Below are 21,648 nucleotides of genomic sequence, written 5' to 3'. Positions count from 1 at the left end.
TTAAAAATGTAACATACCCGAGGTGTCCTACTTTGAGGGCCCTTGGTCGAGCCCCTGGTGGGCCCATGAGGTCCACGTTCAAAACTTAATTTCGACAACACTTCTTCTTTGCGCATGTGAAATTTCATTCAAACCAATCTAACCAAGTAGAAGTAACAGATTTATTTCCCTCTTTTTTTCTATACCACTGTGTGTCGCTTACGATAAAATTTGTTTACTGTAAAATATAAACATTGACTTACGATAAAATCTTACCCCCTATATTTTTGATGTTATTTAAAATTTTGATATTCTGAGAACACTAAAACATCAGTCGGTCCATAAAATTTTAATTTCTGCAATAAAACAAAAATTTTAAAAATGTCGCTTACGATAATTTGGCGCTAAGGGCTCGATATATACATATGTATAAGGCGTTGAAAAATTAAATTTTGGTGTTTCAAAGATAATTTTATCTGGAATATACGTTTTAAAAACAATGCTTTAATGGCAACAATAAATAAGACCCATCAAAAGCAAATATATTGTTTAAGGGCAGGTCTAATGTGCATATACATACATACATACATATATACATAAGTACAATGTGGTGCAAAAGTGAGGTAATGTTTTTTTAAATGTTTTAGAAAACTGACAATGGATTTTCGGAGCATTTTAAACATTTAAACCAGTTTTTAGTTTCATTCAACAATAAGTGTGTACTCTTCGATAGCTAAGAACAAGACTTCTATTTAATACCTTTGCCTGAATATAAGGATAATCTTCTTTTACTTTTGTACCAATGTTTCGCAAAATCGTTATTCAGAGGTTTTGTTTAGTATATCTTAGTCTTCACCACTTAAATTAAGAGTAGAAGTAAATAAGCTGTGCGATTTTTGTAAATTTCACATAAGATTTATCGAAATAAGGTACATATTTGTAATTACAGCATGATTCAAACCTACTGCAAATGTTGCAATTTGTATCTAATTTTTGAAGTCAATATCGATGCTGAAGTACTGTGGCGTTATAAAAACCAAAAACCCTTATAATAGCTTTGCACTAAGAAATATTTAAATCGACTATTATTTATATACCATTATTTTTTCAAAAGAAAAAAGGATTGTTATTGCCTTTATTTTCTGACGTTTGAAATACTTTGGCATTGATTCATTTACCAAAAAAATCCAATATTTAAACTTATATCGCTAATTTAAGTATTTCCTTTAGAATTTCTTATTTCTCAAATACAAAAATTATATTATGTTTTTCTTCTTGTGATCTACATCTAATAAACAATTAATAATTGATTGATAAATAATACATGCTTTAAATTTCTAAATAATCCGAAAATCTATTGATAATTTTCTAAAACCTGTATAAACATTGTCCCACTTTTGCATCACAGTGTATGTGTTCATGGATACAATACATACTTCATACTCAGCAGTTCTTTGTGACTGTCCCGAACTAGTGATTTTACCCATAATTTAGGGTAATTTATGTAACTAGTTACATAAATAGCTACACATAGTTTACAAATGACTGTTTAATAACTGGTCGAAAGTAGTCAAAGCATGGAATTCACATTACTATATACGGGTGCTTAGCGGAAGTTAAACAAACATTCTTATGACTACCGTTTAATAGAATAATTCTAGTGGGTAAAATAACTGCTTTCTAAAGCACAGTAGTAACGTAAAGAATACACTTTAGATTACTTAGTGACACTTAAGTGACAATTGACTTCACGCTAGATTACTTGGGATCTATAAAGTAATCTATTCACTCCTTTCTGACCTACGAAGAGCACATACGTGTCAAAAGACTCAAAATATATAAATTGGAGTCAGTCAACTGATCAGAAATTATTGAAATTAAATAAGGTATACATTGAATACTTGTAAAACTGCTGGGTAGTTATAATGTATGTATATACGGATCTGTGTATGCATTTATGTGTAATCAATTGATTTGAGTCGATGGTTTACACTCTAATAATTTCGATAATTAAAAGTGAAATACATATAAATGAAAAAACAACATCTGATGAATTTGTATTTTTTACAAGGTTTCCATCATTGAGCTAATTGATTTACTACTCTACTTTCTAGTCGAAAGAGGTGTTGTTGAAGCCAAGTTAAATAAAAGAATGAACATTTTACCGATACACTTAAAAAGTAAAAAACCAAACAAATTTACATTTAAATTAAAAGCGATTTTATAAAGTGTAGGTAGGCTATACAAAGTTTATAAATACATATAGTTTTTTATTTGTATGTGTTTTGTTTGCTATACATAAAGCAAAAATTAAATAATGGTGGAAACAAATTGCTAAAAGTTTAATGATGTTATAAAATAGTTTCAACTGAAAATCACAAAGTGTACTATGTGTAAGATAAAATGGCTTATATAATAAAGTCCTAACACATTGTTGAAAATTAAGAACAAATCTTTTACCGGCAATTCGAAATATTTTTTTTACTACACGATCAAAATAATCAGAAATAACCATAAATGTTTCTTATCACGTTAATAACGTTATTAATCCACATATTTTAAACTAAAATTTCCATTTATATTTATTAGACCGACTGGCAGAAATCATTTTGTTACCCCCTCAAAATAATCCTTGATTTGTTTTATGGTGTCAAATTATGATTATTCGTAATTACAAATCATAAGAAATAATTTATAAAACAGCATTGACTGATTTCAAAAATATATAAAACCAAGGATTTTAGAACGTTAGTTAGTACGTTTCCACACTAAGCTAACTATATGTGTGTATAAGAATGTAGATTAAACAATTTTTCATATGACTTTTCAATATTACTAGCATAACCCAGTGCACTTCGCTACCCCTACCCTAGTAAAATTAAAAAAATATGAATGGAAATACGAAAATAACACATAGAAAATTTGAGAATATCTCAATTACAGTTCACTTGATATTCGAAAAAATAACTAACTAATTTTGCATGGGAGATACCACTCCACTGCTCTGATCCCACCCATTTTTAGACCTTTTATGTAAATATCTAGCTTTAAATTCGTTTTTAGCTAACTTCCGTATAATGGTAATAAACTGATTAATGCAGAGTTTAAATTCTTTTAGAATTATAGTTCTCCAGATATTCAAAATTAATTATTTACTTTATGCCACAAACACTAATGCAATCCGTACCATTTTGAAGAACCATGCAATTATAACTTTGTATGGTAGGTGACTCACCTATGGGAGGTGACTCCTTTTCCGACCCCTCGCATTTTGGGTACTCTGCACAGTAATAAGAAATTAATTCGCTAAGTGTTTAAACACTTTTACAATTATAGTTCTACAGATATTCGAAATTAATTATAAACTTTGTATAGGGTGTGCCACGCCCACCGAACAATTTCAGCGAAACTATGCAAAATTATAAAAGAGCCATTTGGACTAAGTTTGAAGAATCTTGCAATTATAGTTCACAACATATTTTGAATAAACTGTTTACTTTGTATGGGTGGCGACTCACCATTTTTTCCGACCCGTCCCATTTTTTGATTAAACTTCATGCAGTGATAAGTAATTGATTCGTATCAAGTTTAAAAACCGTCACAATTATAGTTCTGCACATATTATAAAATAACCATTTACTTATGTATGTATTTACCCCCATATGCATAAACAGTTTTTTAAATTTGTCAAAGGTTTATAAAACAAATTTTGAATGGAAATTTTGTTTTATAAACCTTTGATAAATTTAAAATTTTTTTATGTATATGGGAGTTAGAAAATAAAAAAAACACATTCAAAATATATTTTTGTGAGTGCTTGGCCACCAACGCTTTAAATTACTAAAGTCTTCTTCTTTGTTTTCTATAACAACTCTCACTTAAAACAGAGCGAAATCAATACTTTGTTTACGTTTTTGCTTAAGGTTGACATGTACACGTTTTTGCATTTGTGTTAGTAACATCTTTAAACGCTTACAACTCCTAAAAACTGAACCGATTTCAATGAAATATATATTCTGCACTTCTGTGAATAAATCCCTTTAAAATGGTATATTATTTGCCTAAATTGAATGTATAACGTGAGCATAAAAGGGGTCTAATGAAATCGACTTGCCTATTAATATTATGATGATGATGGTAGTGCGACTGTATTTAGACTAATTACTGTGTTTTTGTACTAATTAAATTTACAGGACTAATGTTGGATTTATACAATTTAAGGAAACGTAAATCGAATCAAATTAACCTGCAAATGTGAGCATAGAAATAACAAATAAAGGAACAAATAAATAAAATAAAAAATAAAATATCTTACAGCCTTTAACTGATTAATTTCTTCCACATCGCCGGCAAAGGCTCTCATATAATCCAAAGTGCTAATAGACGAAGAAGACATTCGACGCAAGTTATCTAAAAACAACAAATAATAAAAAAAACAAAAAAAAAAAACCAAAAACAAATAAATATAAATAAATAATAATCGACCAAAATAAATCAAATAATAAATACCAAGTGAAGAAGCCGAACCAATGGGCATGTGACTTAAAGAGTCAGTGATTTTAGCCAAATGACTATCACTAGTTGGTGTTGTTATTGCAGTTGTTGTCGTTTCGTTTATTGTTGTTGTGGTTATATTATGACTATTGTTATTGGCTAAACTAGTTTGGCCTAAAGTTGCATTTGCCGTAGCCGATGAAGAGTGGATCTCTGTAGGATTAGCAGCTGTTCCACTGCCACTACCCGTTAAGGCCTGTAACACAGCATTTGCATTAGCACTTCGTGCTGCCAAAACAGCGCGAATCTTTGCAAATGCTGCCTGCAAGTCTAATTTCTCATCTGCCCAATCAATGGATTGGGCATCGGCTTCGGCTAATAACAATGCGGCGGTATGTTGGGTTGGTGTTTGCTGTTGCTGTAGCAACTGTTGTTGACTCACCCTTTTGTGATTGTCCGGCAGGTTCAAATAGCACTCATTGTCGAAGCGAAATTGTGACTGATACGTTTGAAAAATTTTTGATTTTTTTTTTTTTTTTTTAATTTTGTGCATGTTTTGTTTGATAATAAAAAATCATAAAGGACAAAACACAGATTTTTTTAAACGCATGTTTGTTGGCGGTGAATATATTTGTATCAGCATTTTCAGTGATGTACATTACAGAATGGTGCAAAATAAGTTTTGGTAACAGATTATGTTTGATTTGTTGTAGAAAAAAAGAAGAAAGAAAAATAAGGAATTGTGTAAATTTAACATTTGATATTATTGGAATTACATATGTATATAAATTATTTTGTATTTTATTTTACACATAAATAAACTGTTATGAATTGTATTAATGGAGAATTTACAAGATTTAAAAATATCAAGATATAGTATGTAGGCTGAACAAATTTTTATTATTACCTTATAACCTGGACCGAGACGATGCATCGCACATATTTGTTGGGTGGTCAAAGCTTCACTGAATAAATATATAGCTGACATTTGACCACAAAAGACACGTTCTTCATCTAATTCTGGAGTTGCCCCAATATAGCACTTGTCAAATGGCTAAAAATCGAAACAAAAATAGTTTTCGTTAAAAATTAGTCGTATCTTAAAACTTAACTTTAATGAAAATCTACTTACATCGTTTGTAGAGACAAACCACGCCATTTCGGTACTGGACGCTAATTGTCCATTAACTAGGCACTTTATTTCGCTTTTTGTCCAACGGTTATAAATGTACACAATCGCTATCATGTACCACTATTTGGAGAAAAAAAAAACAATAAATATTTAATTTATTTGACAAAACAAAATAAATATATATATATGTATATTCTTTACTAAATACATAAACAATGGCATTAAAACTTAAAATATATCCACCGTTCAATCTTAACAATCTTAACTGAAAAGAAACGATTTTGAAATTTTTTTCGTTTTAAATTACTATTATTTTAATCTCTCAGATGAAATATCCTTTAATTTTCCCATCGTTAATACGTGAAATAATCTAAAAAATTTTAATATCTTATCTAATATACAATATGTAAGAATTTTCAATTGAATTGTGCAATCAGTTGTTATAGCTTATTTAATGTTACGCATTTATATTTATTTCATTTTCAAAACTGTTAATAAATACACCATATTTAATTTAATTAAAAACTGCTAATGCATTCTTAAAAGTACATGAACTCTATTATATATACCTTTCTTGGTTGAAATTCATATTTTACACAATGTTGAAATCCTTTTCCTTTAACTTTCATAGATGTAAGTACCAGACAATTTCCAACAAAATGGGCGGTATATCCAACACCTTTTGATGTCTTAAAACTGTGAAAAAAAAAAACAATAAAACGATATTACGATAAATTATTACTAACTAATTATAATTGACTGAAAATGTACAAATTTAAATATGTGTTTTGTATACAGTATTGAATTAACATATTGAACAAAATTTGCGTTATAAGTTTTTTTCCAATTACAAAGAAAGTAAAGATTTTAGACACAACAAATGCACTCTAAAATAAAAATACATCTTAGGTATTATGAATAACGAAGTAAAAAATGGCCCTTAAAAAATAGATTTGCTTCGAATGGGTCTTATTTTGTTCATTAGTAGATAAAACTAACTACTGCAAAATTTAAGTGCAATCGGATAACTAGAAAACGTGCCGGAAATCGATTGAAAGTTGTAAAATTGGGTAAGTAATGGTACTTTTTTCGATATCTTAAAAAATTCCCTATTTGAATACTGTTTTTTAAACATTTCCAATAAACGTAAGCCTCTAGAGAAAATTATCATTCTAACAAGGTATACAAATAAAACAATAATTTCGAATGAAAAATAACAAATTTATACGAGTTTTATATGACTAAATATTGAGCAAAAAGTGCTATTTTACGCATATTTTACTCGCATTTCTGTTGTTGACATAGTTGTTTACATAACTTTTGCATGCAAAACAGTGAGTAAATAACACAAAAATATCGTTTTTCTTGAATATATGGCGTAGGGAAATGCTAATAACTTGGTTATTTTTAACTCGATGTTCATGTTTTATACCTTGTTAGAAAGATAATTTTCTCTAGAAGCTTAGGTTTATTGCAAATTTTTAAAAAACAGTAGTAAAGTAAAGCAATAGTTAGTTTTAGCTACTAATAAACAAAATAAGACCCATCCAAAGCAAATCTATTTTTTAAGGACATGTCTAATGTACATATGTATATACAAAAATATAAAAACATACAACAAAACGTATTGGATTCTATGTACAATAGAGTGGATCAATTTGTATGGAGCCAAAAAAATGCAACAAGCGGTTATCAAAATCGTAATCTACGATGAATTCTAAGAATGTTTGTCGAAGAAACCATGGGTCTAAAATCAAAACCGAGCTTCCCATTTTTAACGCGAAAATTTTTCTTTCGTATTTTATATTTTTGTTTAAATAAACTAACATTTTATTAAGCCTTTTAAGAAACTTGACAATGTTTGGGATTGTCCGAAAGGAAAGAATGGCAAAAAAGATGAATCTTTGAAAATGGAGGAGATTATCAATAAACTACGCCTGATGATGGTTACAAAATCTCATATTGTGGTTGTGCGAGAACCTAAAACCGATATTTTGGGTCACAGTGGGGGTAATGAAAAATAAAAAAAGGTGCAAATAAACTTGTAAGTTCTAAACCGATAATCCGAGAACCCAAATTGGGGTGTCTCGGGTATATTACAAATTAAAAATGATGCAAAATTGGTTCTCTATCCGATTTGAAATATTTGTATATATTTGGAATCTACTAGAAAGCAGCTATGCGATTAGAGAAAATTTGGCATACATTTAAAATTTAAATAAAAAATAGGACTACTGCGGAAGGAAGGCTCTTGACCACGCACTTATACAAATATTGAAATTCTTTTTCTTCTATAGTACTTCCCAAGATCTTACCGTTGAGAAAAATATAATGGCATTATTTATTTTGTTTTTATTTTCTGTATAACTAAAGATTAATGTAAGTATTTTTTTTCGAAAAAAAAATTTGGAAAAAAATACTTTTTTCAAATTGTTTTAATTTAAGTGCACATAACTTTTGACTTGTTATCGATTTTGAAATAATTTTTTCCTTATAATACTAATAAATTAGTTGCTAATTAATAAATATATATTTGAAAAATAAATTAGTTGCTAATTAATAAAATATATATTACAAAAATACGTAGGTAAAAAACATAAAATTTTAAATTTCAATGGTGAATATCTCGTAAACTGTAAAACATAAACTATAGTCATAGTAATATGTTTGGTAGACCTCTTCTTCTAGATTCTACATATGTAGAAATCTTTCAAATAAAATAGAGAACACAAATTTGGCATCATTTTTAATTTTTAATATACCCGAGAAACCCCAATTTGGGGCCTTGAGGCTCCTAATTGGGGTTTCAACTTAATGCTGAAAGTCCGAATTTAAAAATTAAGCTCAGTAACAACTCCTCTATAGTCGTGAGAAATTTTATTAAAATCGGATTATCGGTGTGGAACTTACAAATTTATTTACACCTTTTTTATTTCTCATTTCCCCCACTGTGACCCAAAAGATCGGTTTTAGGTTCTCGCACAACCACAATATGAGATTTTGTAACCATCCTCGGGTGAAGTTTATTGTTAATCTTCTCCATTTGCAAAGATTCATCCTTTTTGCCTTCCTTTCCTTTTAAAAAATCCCAAACATAGTCAAGCTTCTTAAAAGGCTCAATAAAATGTTAGCACATTTAAACAAAAATATAAAATATGAAAGGAAAATTTTCACGTTAAAAATGGGAAGCTACATTGTGATTTTAGATCCAAGGCTTCTTCGGCAAAACTTCTTAGAATTCATCGTAGATTACGATTTTGATAACAGCTTTGTCGAGAAAAAAATTTACCCACTCTGATGTACAATATATGTATGTAAATCATACTAATATTTTGATGCATAACTGCAACTCTTCAAAACTGCAGTATATGTTTTAGGCATAGAACTAATAAGGTTCCCTATTGTTGCCATTGGCCTGAGGCAGCACATGAGAGAATATATTACTCTAGAATGTGATGTGAATGTATCAAATTTGTTTGATCCTTATATAAATATTATAGATGCAATTTTAGTCCAATATGTTTTCACCGATACTGTAATTTCCCTACTCTAAACAAAAATGATACTTACCAATAGAGGTAGGGCTTCTCACGTTCAATATTCACAGAGTTTATGGGATCCAAACGAAACCATGTGGTAAATGTAAAACCGTTTTCATATGGCCATTTAGCCAGTGGTGGTAGAACCATTGCCTGCAATCATAAAACATTAAATAAAGATTTAAAAACAAGTTAACATCATCGTTCCGATATCATTTTCTAAAATAAATTAAAAATCTAAAAATTAAACTTTATTTGAGTTTTTATTTTAATATAGAATTATTTTTAAAATTATTAAAAATAATTCTATAATTCTGCTGCATTGTTATCTTTAAATAAACAATATATGTATGTAATTCAATATTATGGGTTTTTTTTTAAAAAAAGTAAAGAATGAAGTTTTGATGTCGGTTTTTTAATATTTTATTGTTAAAGAAAAACAAAAAATAAAGTTAAAGTTAACAATTCAAGTATTGATAGTGTTAAACAACATTCGAAAACAAAGTCCATGCTTAAATTTTCATCAGAAATATTCTGATCAGATTAACTCCCGAACAATCTACAAAACAATTGTCTAGCAAAGCCTTTAGTTTCCGTTTTGTAGCTTTTAAAAAATGCTTTAAAAAATTTGAGCTAGTTGGACATGATCCTGAATTCAAATACAATATAAAAGTATTAACAACTTTGTTATGTCGTTCATTAATTCGGATTTTAAATTGAGTAACTAATTATTTAGTAAATTAAGTTTTTATATAAAAAATCGGTTTTTGGTCTGAAATATGAGTGATCACAGATCGAGCTCCTTTTCTTGATTAAACGCTTATTGGGCAAGTTATTAGCGATATTTAGATATTGTAAGTTTTTATATAAAAAATAGATTTTTAGCCAACGCAAATAGAAACACTCATCGTTTTTCGGATGCACGTAATGTGTCGTTGGAAAATAAATGGGGGAAACCTGGATCTGAAATTATTTGTTTCTGTCGTTGAAATTTCTTTGACGATTGCTTCCAAGTATAATATTTTGGTATTTCGGTGTATAGCAGCGATCGGTAATTTTATCATTCCGGCATATATCAAAAAATCTGGTCAATGTTGTAGATGGCCGTCGATCAACCATTTTCCAGATGCCATGTCACTACCTGTGGTCACATATTTAAAGCATTTGTGGGCGTATTAGTGAGGGTATTATTTTTTTTGTGGACTATTGCGAACATTTTTAAAAAAATAGCCAAATAGAAGTTCTGCGATTTTATTTATATCAAAAAAAAAGTGGTCGTGGATAATTTATCCTACGAATTTTACTACGAACATTTAAAAACAAATTAGCCAAATCGGTGTAGCCGTTTTCCGATTTTAGATAAATCCAAAAAAGTGGGCGTGGTCAATTTTTCGTTCCGTAAAAACCAAGGTTGGACTGTGACCAACATTTAAAAAAAGAATTGTCTAAATCGGTCCGGCCGTTCTCAACTGATGCAATTACCAACGAACGACAATTGATTTTTATTTATATAGATAGATATGAGTGATCACAGATCGAGCTCCTTTTCTTGATTAAACTCTTACTGGCCAAGTTATTAGCGATTTTAGATATCGTGAGTTTATATAAAAAAAATTTAAATTTTGCCAGAAATATGAGTGATCACAGATCGAGCTCCGTTTCTTTAGTAAACGCTTATTGGCCAATTATTAATGATTTAAGTTATTGTGAGTTTTTATATAAGTAATTGAATTTTGGTCTGAAATATGAGTGATCACAGATCGGTGTATTTTGCAGATGTATTTAATAAGTGGACGTGTACAAATTTTATTTCTGTAAAAACTTTTGCGGACCATTGCGAACATTAAAACAAATTGCCAAATAGGTCCATGCGTCCTGCGATTTTGGATATATGGAAAAAAATTTACGTGGTAAATTTTTCTTTCAGTAAAAACTTAAATTGGATTACTATAAATATTTAAACAAAAAAACCTAAGTTGGACTATGGCCAACATTTAAAAAAAAATTGTCTAAATCGGTCCGGCCGTTCTCAACTGATTCAATTACCAACGAACGACATTTGATTTTTATTTATATAGATTCTAAATTATATATAACAAATTGTGTTATAACCGAAAGCTCTATCAACGTTGCCGATTCTTTGCTTAATAAAGTGGTCTTTGGGAATTACACAATAAAGGGAAGTCCAAAGTTTGATATCATTGTCAGTGAACGTAGCTAATTTGAAGTCCGGCAGTGCATGATTGACGCATTTACAAATACGCAAAAAGTTTATTACCATGTTAGACAAAGATGTTTATGTTTTGCAACACATATACATACATATATTTTAAGATCATGGCCTTCATCTATTTCAATTAGAGATGCTAATCGGGACTGATTTTTAAAAATCCCGGGGTTCGGGATTTGGTAAAGAATCCCGAAATCCCGACCCGGGGTTTCGGGATTTTCGGGAAATCTAAAATCCCGAAAATTATAAGAAATAAACGTACATAATTATGTCTTCACAATTGAAAGTAAATTTTTTATTTAGCAATTAATTTTTATTAGACACTAAAAAGCATAAAATATTTGCATGAGTACATTATATAAGAAGAAATAACAATAAAGTATGTACATTAGGCCGGGTCGATTTGTATGGACGATCAAAACGTAAAAATCGTACATATAGCAGAAACGAAATATCATTGGATAAAAGACGAAATGCGCAAGATAGGATTTGATTTTAGACCTATGGTTTCTTGGGGATAATTTCTTAGAATTTTCCGTAGAATGCGTTTCTGCTATACGATATTTCGTGAAAAATTTAAAAAAATAGTGTTTATTTTAAATAGCTTCTTAACAATACTATTGCATATATGGTTTCATCTGCCATTCTGAAACGAATTTTGTTTCCGACATATGCTGCTGAAGAAAAACATCTTTCACATTCCATCTTTCACATTGGCAAACCCGTTTGAAAATACTTATAACAAATCTGCAAGTATTTTCCTCTTGTTCCTTCAGAAATAAAATGATCTATTTCTTTTGCAAGTTGAAAATATACATTATAATTTGTTTTCGTTATTGTTATTTGGGGTTTTTACATTTATTAACAATATCTTTTAGCCTTTTAGCAATCGAAATATTTTCATTTTGTTCGAGCTTCTCATCTGAGATAAAATCAATTTCATTTGAAGAGGATTTAAATTGAGTTTTGTTAGACAACTTACAAAAAAAGGTGAAGAATTGATTTTCTAGAGCCCCACTCAAGGAAAATACCGTTTTCCCTTATTAACTATATTGTAGCAGGAGTTGAGCTTAACAACTTTGCTGAACATCACTTTGCGATATTCGGGCATGTAGAATGTCAAAATTAATGAAAAAGGCACACAAAAATGACAATTTCCCCTATTTATTTATGAAAAACGGGATTTGGAAAATCCCGAATACCCCGGGATTTAAAATTAAAAAATCCCGGGCTTCGGGGTTTAGAAAATCCCGAAAACCCCCGGATTTTCGGGAACGGGATTCCCCGTTTCGCATCTCTAATTTCAATGTAATCATTATAAATGTCATCCTCAATATCACTTACGATGACCGTTTCAAAATCACATTCTCCATCACATTCAACTCCACTTTAATCTCAGTTAATATTTTGATTATTAATTGCGATTCTTCTAATATTTCGCCAACTAAATAACAAATATTTTATTCCGTACCTTTTATGTTCATTGGTATAAGTCCTAAGTTAAAAATTTTGAAATAATTATTCGTAAGAAATTACGAATCATTAGTCAAATGAATACCCTAGTTTTGATGCAATACTAATTTGAAGTAAACAAACTTGTTTACTTCAAATTAGTCGGGAGAGCACACGATAACAACACGATGGAAAAATATCGATCCACTGTGTTTGTTTTTTGGGGCGAATTGCAAACTTCATCTCTCGCATGAAGTTAGTTGTAGTCAGTGGTGTTAGATGTGACGATTTTACGTCATTTCGACGATTTTTTGGAGTAAATTTAGTGATTTGACGTTTGACGATTTCTTTTGTAAATTCGCTAACATGCCGACGATTTTTCCACTTAAATTTTATTTTAGAAATTAAAATAAATATATAAAAAAGTGAGGAAGTTTTTCTTGAAATTTATGTAAAACCAAAGATTTCTCAATGTACAATTGAAATTTAAAATCAATTTGTTGTAGATACAAATAAGAATGAACAATTTTTCTGGTAGGTGTTGTCGAGTAGGTGTGAGGAATACATTAATGGTGTTTTCTTTTCTAACACAAAATGTTGCCTATATATTTCGTACCATTTATTAAATGTTACCCATACCCTCATAATGTGTTACATTTTTAGCGATCAGAATAGAACAAAAATCATGACCATTTATTGTATCATGACCATTTTATGTAGCTTCGAAATATTATAAAACTATACTTTTTGCTTACATAAAAAGTGGTGCATTTCTAACCCATTGATAAAATTGAGGGTGAAACATATAGCATATATTCAGGTTTTTAGGGTAACATTATTAGAAAAGAACACGACCAAACTACATTTTTTCAGAAAAGAACACAAAGAAGGGTAAAAGGCAGAAAAAATGCATCATTTATGCCAGAAAAGAAAACACCATAAGATTTATCAAGGTAATTTAAAAAGCATATATACCATTCGATAGGCCTCAGTTTCTTCTTTCTAAATCCGCTGAGAAACTAAAAATCAGTTTATATTCAACTAAGCTACTGGCTTATAAGCAGGGGCAAATCACCGCATTCGTGAGCTATCGTATCGAAAAATAATTTCGACATCGAAGTTCTTGCTCGATATCGAATGTAATAACCACAAATAAAAAAATAAAAAATGTAATCATTCAAAACATGTTTAAAGCTATTTTGTAATGGATTTGAATTAAGGAACATTTTATTGATTCATAAGGAATTGATTCTCATAGGAAAGAATTCAATAAATTTGAAGGACAAATGAATTAAGTCTATGAATTAATTCATAATGAATTCATTACCGGAATGGTTAAGAGATACGGTTTAATTTGATTTCGAAAATGGAATTAAGAATTAATTCTATTGAGTGTTTGCTTATAAGTGCAAGTTCTCTCGATTTTAATATTTTCTGGAAATAGGTCAAATCAAACAATAAACCAGCGTTTCCGAATTTATGTGAAGATTCATCAGTATTTTTAGTCAAATAAATATAAATAAAACTAAGACATGAAATTCTTTGAGACAAAAACCCTTGAATAAAATAGTATTTCAAAAATAGTTTTGATGTGAATATGTATTATTAAAAAGTTAGTAACAAAACACCGTACTGAATAATATTAATGTACTTTAACAAATACTGTTAATTTATCTTTGTTAAATTCGATGTTTTGAGTGTTTTATTGAAATAAAATTTTTATAAAAAAAAAATTAATTGAATGAATACAACATGGTTTTAAGTCTTGACGATTTTATGACGTTTTTTTCATAATTTTGACGATTTTTCCCCAAAAAAAAAGCCTAATAGCAGTGGTTGCAGTTGATGTGGGTGTAATGTGTTTGAAGGCACGGTTGGGCATGCAAATGTGTTCACAGATGTGAACAATGATACTGCAGGAATATTGAATCGGATATGGTTGAAAATCATATTGCATAGCGTAAATTTACAACTATTGTTTAATGAATTGAGTTTATTTGTTCAATTAAATTTAGAAAATGTTATTTTTCTACTAACACCTAAATCATGTTCTTGTAAATTTTTACCTAAAGAGTTCTAAATACAACAACTACTCCATTACATTCTAAATAAACACCAAATACTAAAACTACTTTTAAAACTTTAACATTTGTTTTAATGCAATATCTACAAATACTCATCCAGCCATAACAGCGGGAAATGCTTAACCAATAAGATATTCCGTTTTCGATGTTTCATCCGATTTTATAGCTAATGAAATTTTAGTTTAAGTGCACATTGCTAGTTTGTTTACGTTGAAACAAAATATGGAAATAATTACAAAAAATGTTCTCTTTTAAAGTTTTGTATTTATAACATAAAATATTTTTGCTGTTATGACTCTATATGTACGTTAGGGATATAACTATTGATAATTTTGGCAAATATGCAAATTGGCATAGCATAGTCGGATAGAGCATTAAAAAATATGAAAAACCACAGTATTATTTTTTCGCGGTTGTTAAAAAAGTTCACGCACCAAACGCAATAAAGTTTTTCATTGAATATTTTCAATTATTTCGAAATCCAATATATTTTATTTTAATAACAACAGCGGACATACTACAAAAGATAATTTTTAAATAAGGGAAGTATCCCTCTCACTTGCAAAAAAAATATGAAATTATTTATATAATTTTTCAGTGAAAAAAAATTCTGTTGATTTTAGAAATTGCTGTTGGTGCGTGATGTTTTTGATTCCAAATGACCTAAAAAATGATTTTCATTACTTATACAATATTGCCCATCACGTGGTGGCATGGCAAAAATTTTGCCAAAATCAGTTATATCCCTAATGTACATATGTACATATGTACAATGTATATGTATGTAAATATATTAAAAATGTGCAAATTGAGTATTTTAAAATCAAAAAAATAAAACATTTCGTTTTCGTTACTCCTTTCCTAGACATCAGCATCACATACATACATACATTCATACAAATACATACATATTTAATTTCTTTGTTGATTGATATTTTTGTGAAAACTTTATTTTTATTTTATATTTTCTTGACATTTTTGTTTGCCTTATTTGTATTTAAAAATACATACCCGATACATATGGAAATAAAAAGTTTTTGAATTGTTTTAAACAAATTTTGAATACCGACCGTAAATCAAAAAAATCATTCGTATTTTTTGAAAATCTAATACAAATTCTGTTTAGACGATGAAATTGTATTATGATACTTGAGTTTTTGACAAATATTAATACTCAGTATTGCCGTCTCTAAATACCTTAATATTTGGTATTAGTAGCAACATTTTGCTACAAAATATATTGTTGTATGTAACTAAAATTCAGTTTTTTATTTTTTTATGAGATTTGCGCCCTCTGTTGTGTGTTTTTGGAACTATTTTTTAAGGATTCAAAAAACATCAATTGTATTAATTTTTGATGCAGAATTGACTGGTGAAATCATATTTGCAATATATTCAACCGTTTTTGCTCTACAGAAAAAGGTGCGTTGAACCACCACAAGGAGTGAAAATTTTCCAAAAAAAAGGACGCCATTATTTTTATTTACGCAAAAACCTTCAGAAAAATGATGATACCCGAAAATCAAATGAAGTGACCTGGTCACAAACAAACTCTAATGTATATACAATGTATGTATACGATGCGGTTTTTATACCATTACCGTTTATAATTTCTACATTTTTTCATTTGCGACCGCATAAATTACATATATTCTGGATCGTTATAGATAGCGGTGTTGATATAGTCATGTCCCTATGTCCGTCTGTATGTTGAAATCACCTTCCCAATACATCAATATTGATACATCAAAGTTATTGACAGTAATATATCCGCTGTAGCCCCGGTTCGGTTTCTTTTTAAAGATTTTTGATCTATTTGTGATATATATGTATATACAGTGGTGGCCACGAATTTAAGACAAAAATTGTTTTCTAAATTCCACGTGATTGTCAATTATTTTTTCAAATATTTCCACAAATATGTATGCATGAGGACTGTTTTAACACACAAGTGTGTTTTGTTCGACTGTGTCAATTCATACATATTCACCACGAACACATAAAATTGTTCTACAACTTGACCAAAAAAATTTTTTTTTAAATAAACATATTTTCTCACATTTATATCATTATATTTTTATTATTATAAAATATTCGGACCAAATTTCGTATTTTTAGTTCCATTAGTTTTGGTCATATCATGTTATTAACAGCGGATGTTCGCTGAGGTGGGTCAACGTATTTCCACATATCTTTGTCCATATATGTTTTACCGATTTTTCCAAACATTTTTCAGAAACTACAAACATTAATAATAAATTTCATACCCTTGAGGTCCTTTTATTTTGGCTCTATCGCACTTAAAATTCAGTTGATGAAAAAAATTCAAGTATTTGTCTTAAATTGGTGGCCACCACTGTATATATGGATTTTTTAAGTGAGTAATATAGATAATATAAATATCTAATGATAGATATTTTAAAGACCCTTCCAATGAGGTACATAACGTAATAGTAATTTGGACCTTTCGATTCGTCCTCACATGAATGAAACAATGAAATATAAATAATGCAACAATCTATAAGTAAATATTTTAAACAATTCAATGTACAGACATACAGCAATGGGTACTTATGTTTGCACTGAAACAAGTGCCGTATTAATGTACTGTATGTATTGCATATATAAACTATGGTACACATTCATACATATCGTCAGCTAAAACGCAAAGGAGAGTAAATGTAATTTCACAGAAAAAATTAACAACTGGTTAAATATAAAATATAGTTTTCGCAATTTTTTTATAATTTATATATTTTCAACCAGTTTAAAAATGTTAGCTTTTAAGTCACACTTTAACTACTATTACAAGGTCTATACATTAAATCAATAGTTTAAAACAATAGTGTATAAGCATATACATAATTATTTTTTTATTGCATAATAAGAATCTACATAACTGATTCTAGTTATATGTAGTTAAAATTTGGTGAAATTCTACTTCCACAAAGTGGGTTAAAAGATCAACTGAAATATTATTTTTGTTCTAGATGTCTACTAAAACACAAAAATTTTAAACTCAATTATTTCGAAATGGTAAAAAAATTATACACTATTGTTTTATTAAGGGGACGAAATATAGTCTGTAATATTTGCTTCAATATTAGATAATAAAACGTTTGGAAGGTAAAACGACTGTGTTAATCGAAGTTGACTCAACAAATAAATTACAAAGGACAAATAAAAAGATAGTAACCAACTTACACAAACAAAATTACAGTGATAAATATGAGAGGAACAAACTGTATTCAAATTCAGCAACAGCACTATATGACCATGCTAAAATATATACATACAGTGACGGACATTACAATAGAATCACTATCAATATTTCATTTAAAACTAGGAGCAATCATAAGGACATGGTTGGATTAAAGAAAATATGGATAAGCACTTGTATGTAAATATTTTGGAGAATGTTATAAAGCCACATTCAGAATGGAATATGCCCTTAAAATGGCTCTTCCAGCAAGAATGCTGGATATAAAAAATGGTTTTTATATAACAAAATTCATGTTATGGAATGGCCGTCTCAATAACCAGACTTAAATCCTATGGAAAATAGTAAAAGACAAACTCGGACCTGAAAAATTTAAAAACAAGGAAGAACTTTGGCAGAAAATTCAGGAAATATGGTATGCAATTTCCCGATCTACATGCGAAAGTTTGTTAAATTCAATCCCCAAAAGATTTGATGCTGTTATTAGAAATAATTGATATGCAACAAAATATTAAGAAAACAACGAACTCTTATGATGATTTTTTATTTTTAATCATTTTAAGACTGATTGATTCTATTTGAATGTCGCATATTTTATTTAGTCTTTTAGATTTGACATCGTTTTTAACATAAGAATGTGTTATTTTTTTATTTTATTTTTTTCTATTTATTGTTTACGTTATGAGCATTAATATATAATGAACAAATTTTAAATTTTGAAATCAAATTTTTTAGTTTTACCGCTTTAATCGAATTAATATGTAGTGATTCTATTGGCATCACGTGAGAACGGCTGGAGCGATTTCGATGATTTTTTTTATTCGATTGGAAATTTAAAAATTCGGAAATTTTAATTTTTAATATATTGCCTTCTTTTCACTTCTCACGTTTCTTAATAAGAAAATTTTTTTTGGAGAAACTTGAAGAATTACATTAATAAATAGCTACCGGGCGAATTTTATTAATGTCACTTCTTCAATTTAGGTTATTATTGCAATAAATTAAAATTGTTGATATAAATTTTCAAATAAAAATCGTTGTCTATTGGATCTGAAAACATTTTTATACATAGAAAATGTTCTTTCGACACCAACTGATGTTATACGAGCAAATTTAAAAGATAATATTTCTTTAAAACTTGTTTTTGAAATCTGTTTTTTTTTAATCCTTAATTTTTTCCTATTATTTGTTCAAATTTTATTTTAATATTAGTTTTAACACTACAATTTGGTATTTTATCAATATTTTTAAATTTTTGTTCCATTAAATTATACTGTTCGGTCATTGTAAGCCCAGCTGTTTGATGTTATTTAATAAATGTTTCAATAAATCCAAAGTTTGACGTTATAAAAATTAAGTAATTTTTTATTGTAGGTGTATTTAAAAAAGTAGTATTTGGTAAAAAGTAGTAAACAAAAAGGCGGATATTTGTTTCGTACTAACTTTGGCAGTAAACAGTCAAAATTTCACATATAAAAGTAAGCAGCTATTGTTTTATTGTTGTTTATCAAATTACATTGACACATTGAACACAATATTCACAATGGAAGTTATAAATTTAATATGAATATTGCTGTCTTTGTTTCTCATATTATATTTTATATATTATGCTATTGTACATTCTTTAATATTAAAGAACGGTTAAGTTTGAATTAGAACTAAAATTTGATATTTAGATGGTGCTATTATTAAAATAGTGCTTATTAAAAAGCTTAAAAACCATATATTTTTCAATTTTGAATTTTAAACAAAGGAATAAAAACCTGTAACACAACAGCGAAAAATAAGTAAGACAAAATTTGTTTTTGATAAAGTCAAAATATGCTATTAAACAGTAAAATATGCTCTAAAAACGCAAAAATATGACATAAATATGCTCTTAAAACAAATATATGCAAAAATATGCATTTAAGGGTAAAATATGCAAAAATATGCACTAACAAATCGATGCCAAAATTCTTAAATAGTTCTGAAACGTGTAAATATCTTATCCATGTGCCGATTAGACTCACCAGAAAAAACATGCATTTGCATATTTTGGTTTCCCTGTTCATTACAATGACATTGTATGATAGCTGGTCCAAAGTAGTCTACGCATGGATTCGCTACCTAACTGGTGACTTTATTAGCTACATAACTAATTATTTTAACATGTACGACTAAAGTCCAGGTTACTAAGAGATACTAAAGTTACACGAAAAGTATAAAGTAATCAATTGTCTCCTCTCTGCAGTAAGCACTCTTACTTGTTTTATTTTAGCTTGTCTTTTTTATGCCTTATACATTTTTGGTCACGATATGTATGTAATTGTGTATTTGCAGTTTTAAAGTTGTAAACGTACCTGTACTTTATACAAACGTGTAAATGTGTTTGTTTTTATGTATATTTGTTCTGTAGATACATAGATACAAGGGTATACATTCGAACAATGTTCGTTTGAATAATCGAGCTATTTCCTACGAATAATTGTTCGAATACTTTAAAAATTTCCATTTTCGAATTAGGAATAATTTTATGAAGAATAATTGAATAAAACGAATACAAATAATTGTGCAAAAATATTTTGTCGAAACATTGCCAGAATCGATATTATCAGGCCTGTCACATATTTCGTTCGGAAGGATTTAAATTCCGAATAAAAATATGAGATAACCAAAAATAGATATCAATTCCACTGGTTTCATTCAAAAGTGGGAATTAATTCCACTCTCGATCGGAATGGAATTATGTGACATGGGGATATGATAAATCACGCAATATATTTTTCGGTTTCTTTAGACGATACAACTAGGGTTTTTAAATTTTTTTCTACATTCCCGGGTACCCGGCTATTCACGAAATATATAATGATACTGTAAATTGGGAATATTATAGCCAAATTTCATATAAAAACTTAGTGTTATAATTATTAAATATCAGAGCTTCGAATTATAAATTTTAAAAATTAAATTTAAGCTTAATTCACTAAAATCTTAATAAAAGAATGTCAGCCTTTCATTCCATAAATCCATTCCTAATATTGAATTTTTAGATTCATTCCAACGCCTTTGTTTAAACTGAATTAATTTTAAAGTTAATTAATAATAGAATTTATTCAAACTTTGAATTATTAAATTTTTGTTAAATCAAATCATTTACAAAATTAATTGAAAAATTTTGTTCGATTTTGACCACACATTTTTCAAACGGCAAAATATTGTATTTATACCAGATTTTTGCTTTAATAACGTAATTAATATTTTATTGAGAATTTTTGAATAATAATATTGATTTTAACCCTTTAGAGTACTTTTGATATATTAAATTTAAAAAATAACTTGAACGATTGAGTTTATTTAACTCTGGAAAACATTAAAGTTAGCACCATTCATATTGAATGTGTTTTTCGTGATTTTAAAAGTTGAGTGTCTTTTTAACCCCAAGTGATATTAAGGGTTAATTTTAATTTTTGTGCTGTTATTATAAATACTAGACTTCATGTTATATTTTTCTTAAGTTTCATCAAAATCGGCCAAAA

General features: G+C 28.5%; 1 protein-coding gene across 10 annotated transcripts in view; it reads right to left on the bottom strand.

Annotated features, from left to right (window-relative positions):
• Nucleotides 1-21,648, bottom strand: part of rg (rugose) — a 361,631-nt gene that overhangs the window by 59,116 nt on the left and 280,867 nt on the right. For 5 of the 10 annotated variants that reach the window (XM_065507267.1, XM_065507264.1, XM_065507268.1 and 2 more), the window contains 6 exons: nt 9,176-9,297; nt 6,175-6,301; nt 5,606-5,725; nt 5,381-5,527; nt 4,489-4,972; nt 4,295-4,389 (listed from right to left, as the gene is read on the bottom strand). In XM_065507267.1, coding sequence (XP_065363339.1) covers nt 4,295-4,389; nt 4,489-4,972; nt 5,381-5,527; nt 5,606-5,725; nt 6,175-6,301; nt 9,176-9,297 — 1,095 coding nt within the window. The remainder of the gene's footprint in view (nt 1-4,294; nt 4,390-4,488; nt 4,973-5,380; nt 5,528-5,605; nt 5,726-6,174; nt 6,302-9,175; nt 9,298-21,648) is intronic. The other 5 variants (XM_065507269.1, XM_065507273.1, XM_065507272.1 and 2 more) reach the window with 1 other exon arrangement.

The sequence above is a fragment of the Calliphora vicina genome, chromosome 4 (assembly GCF_958450345.1).
Source record: "Calliphora vicina chromosome 4, idCalVici1.1, whole genome shotgun sequence".
Classification (NCBI taxonomy): Eukaryota; Metazoa; Arthropoda; class Insecta; order Diptera; family Calliphoridae; genus Calliphora; species Calliphora vicina.
The sequence above is the reverse complement of the archived record's forward strand: the minus strand, read 5'-3'. Positions and strand labels throughout refer to the sequence as shown.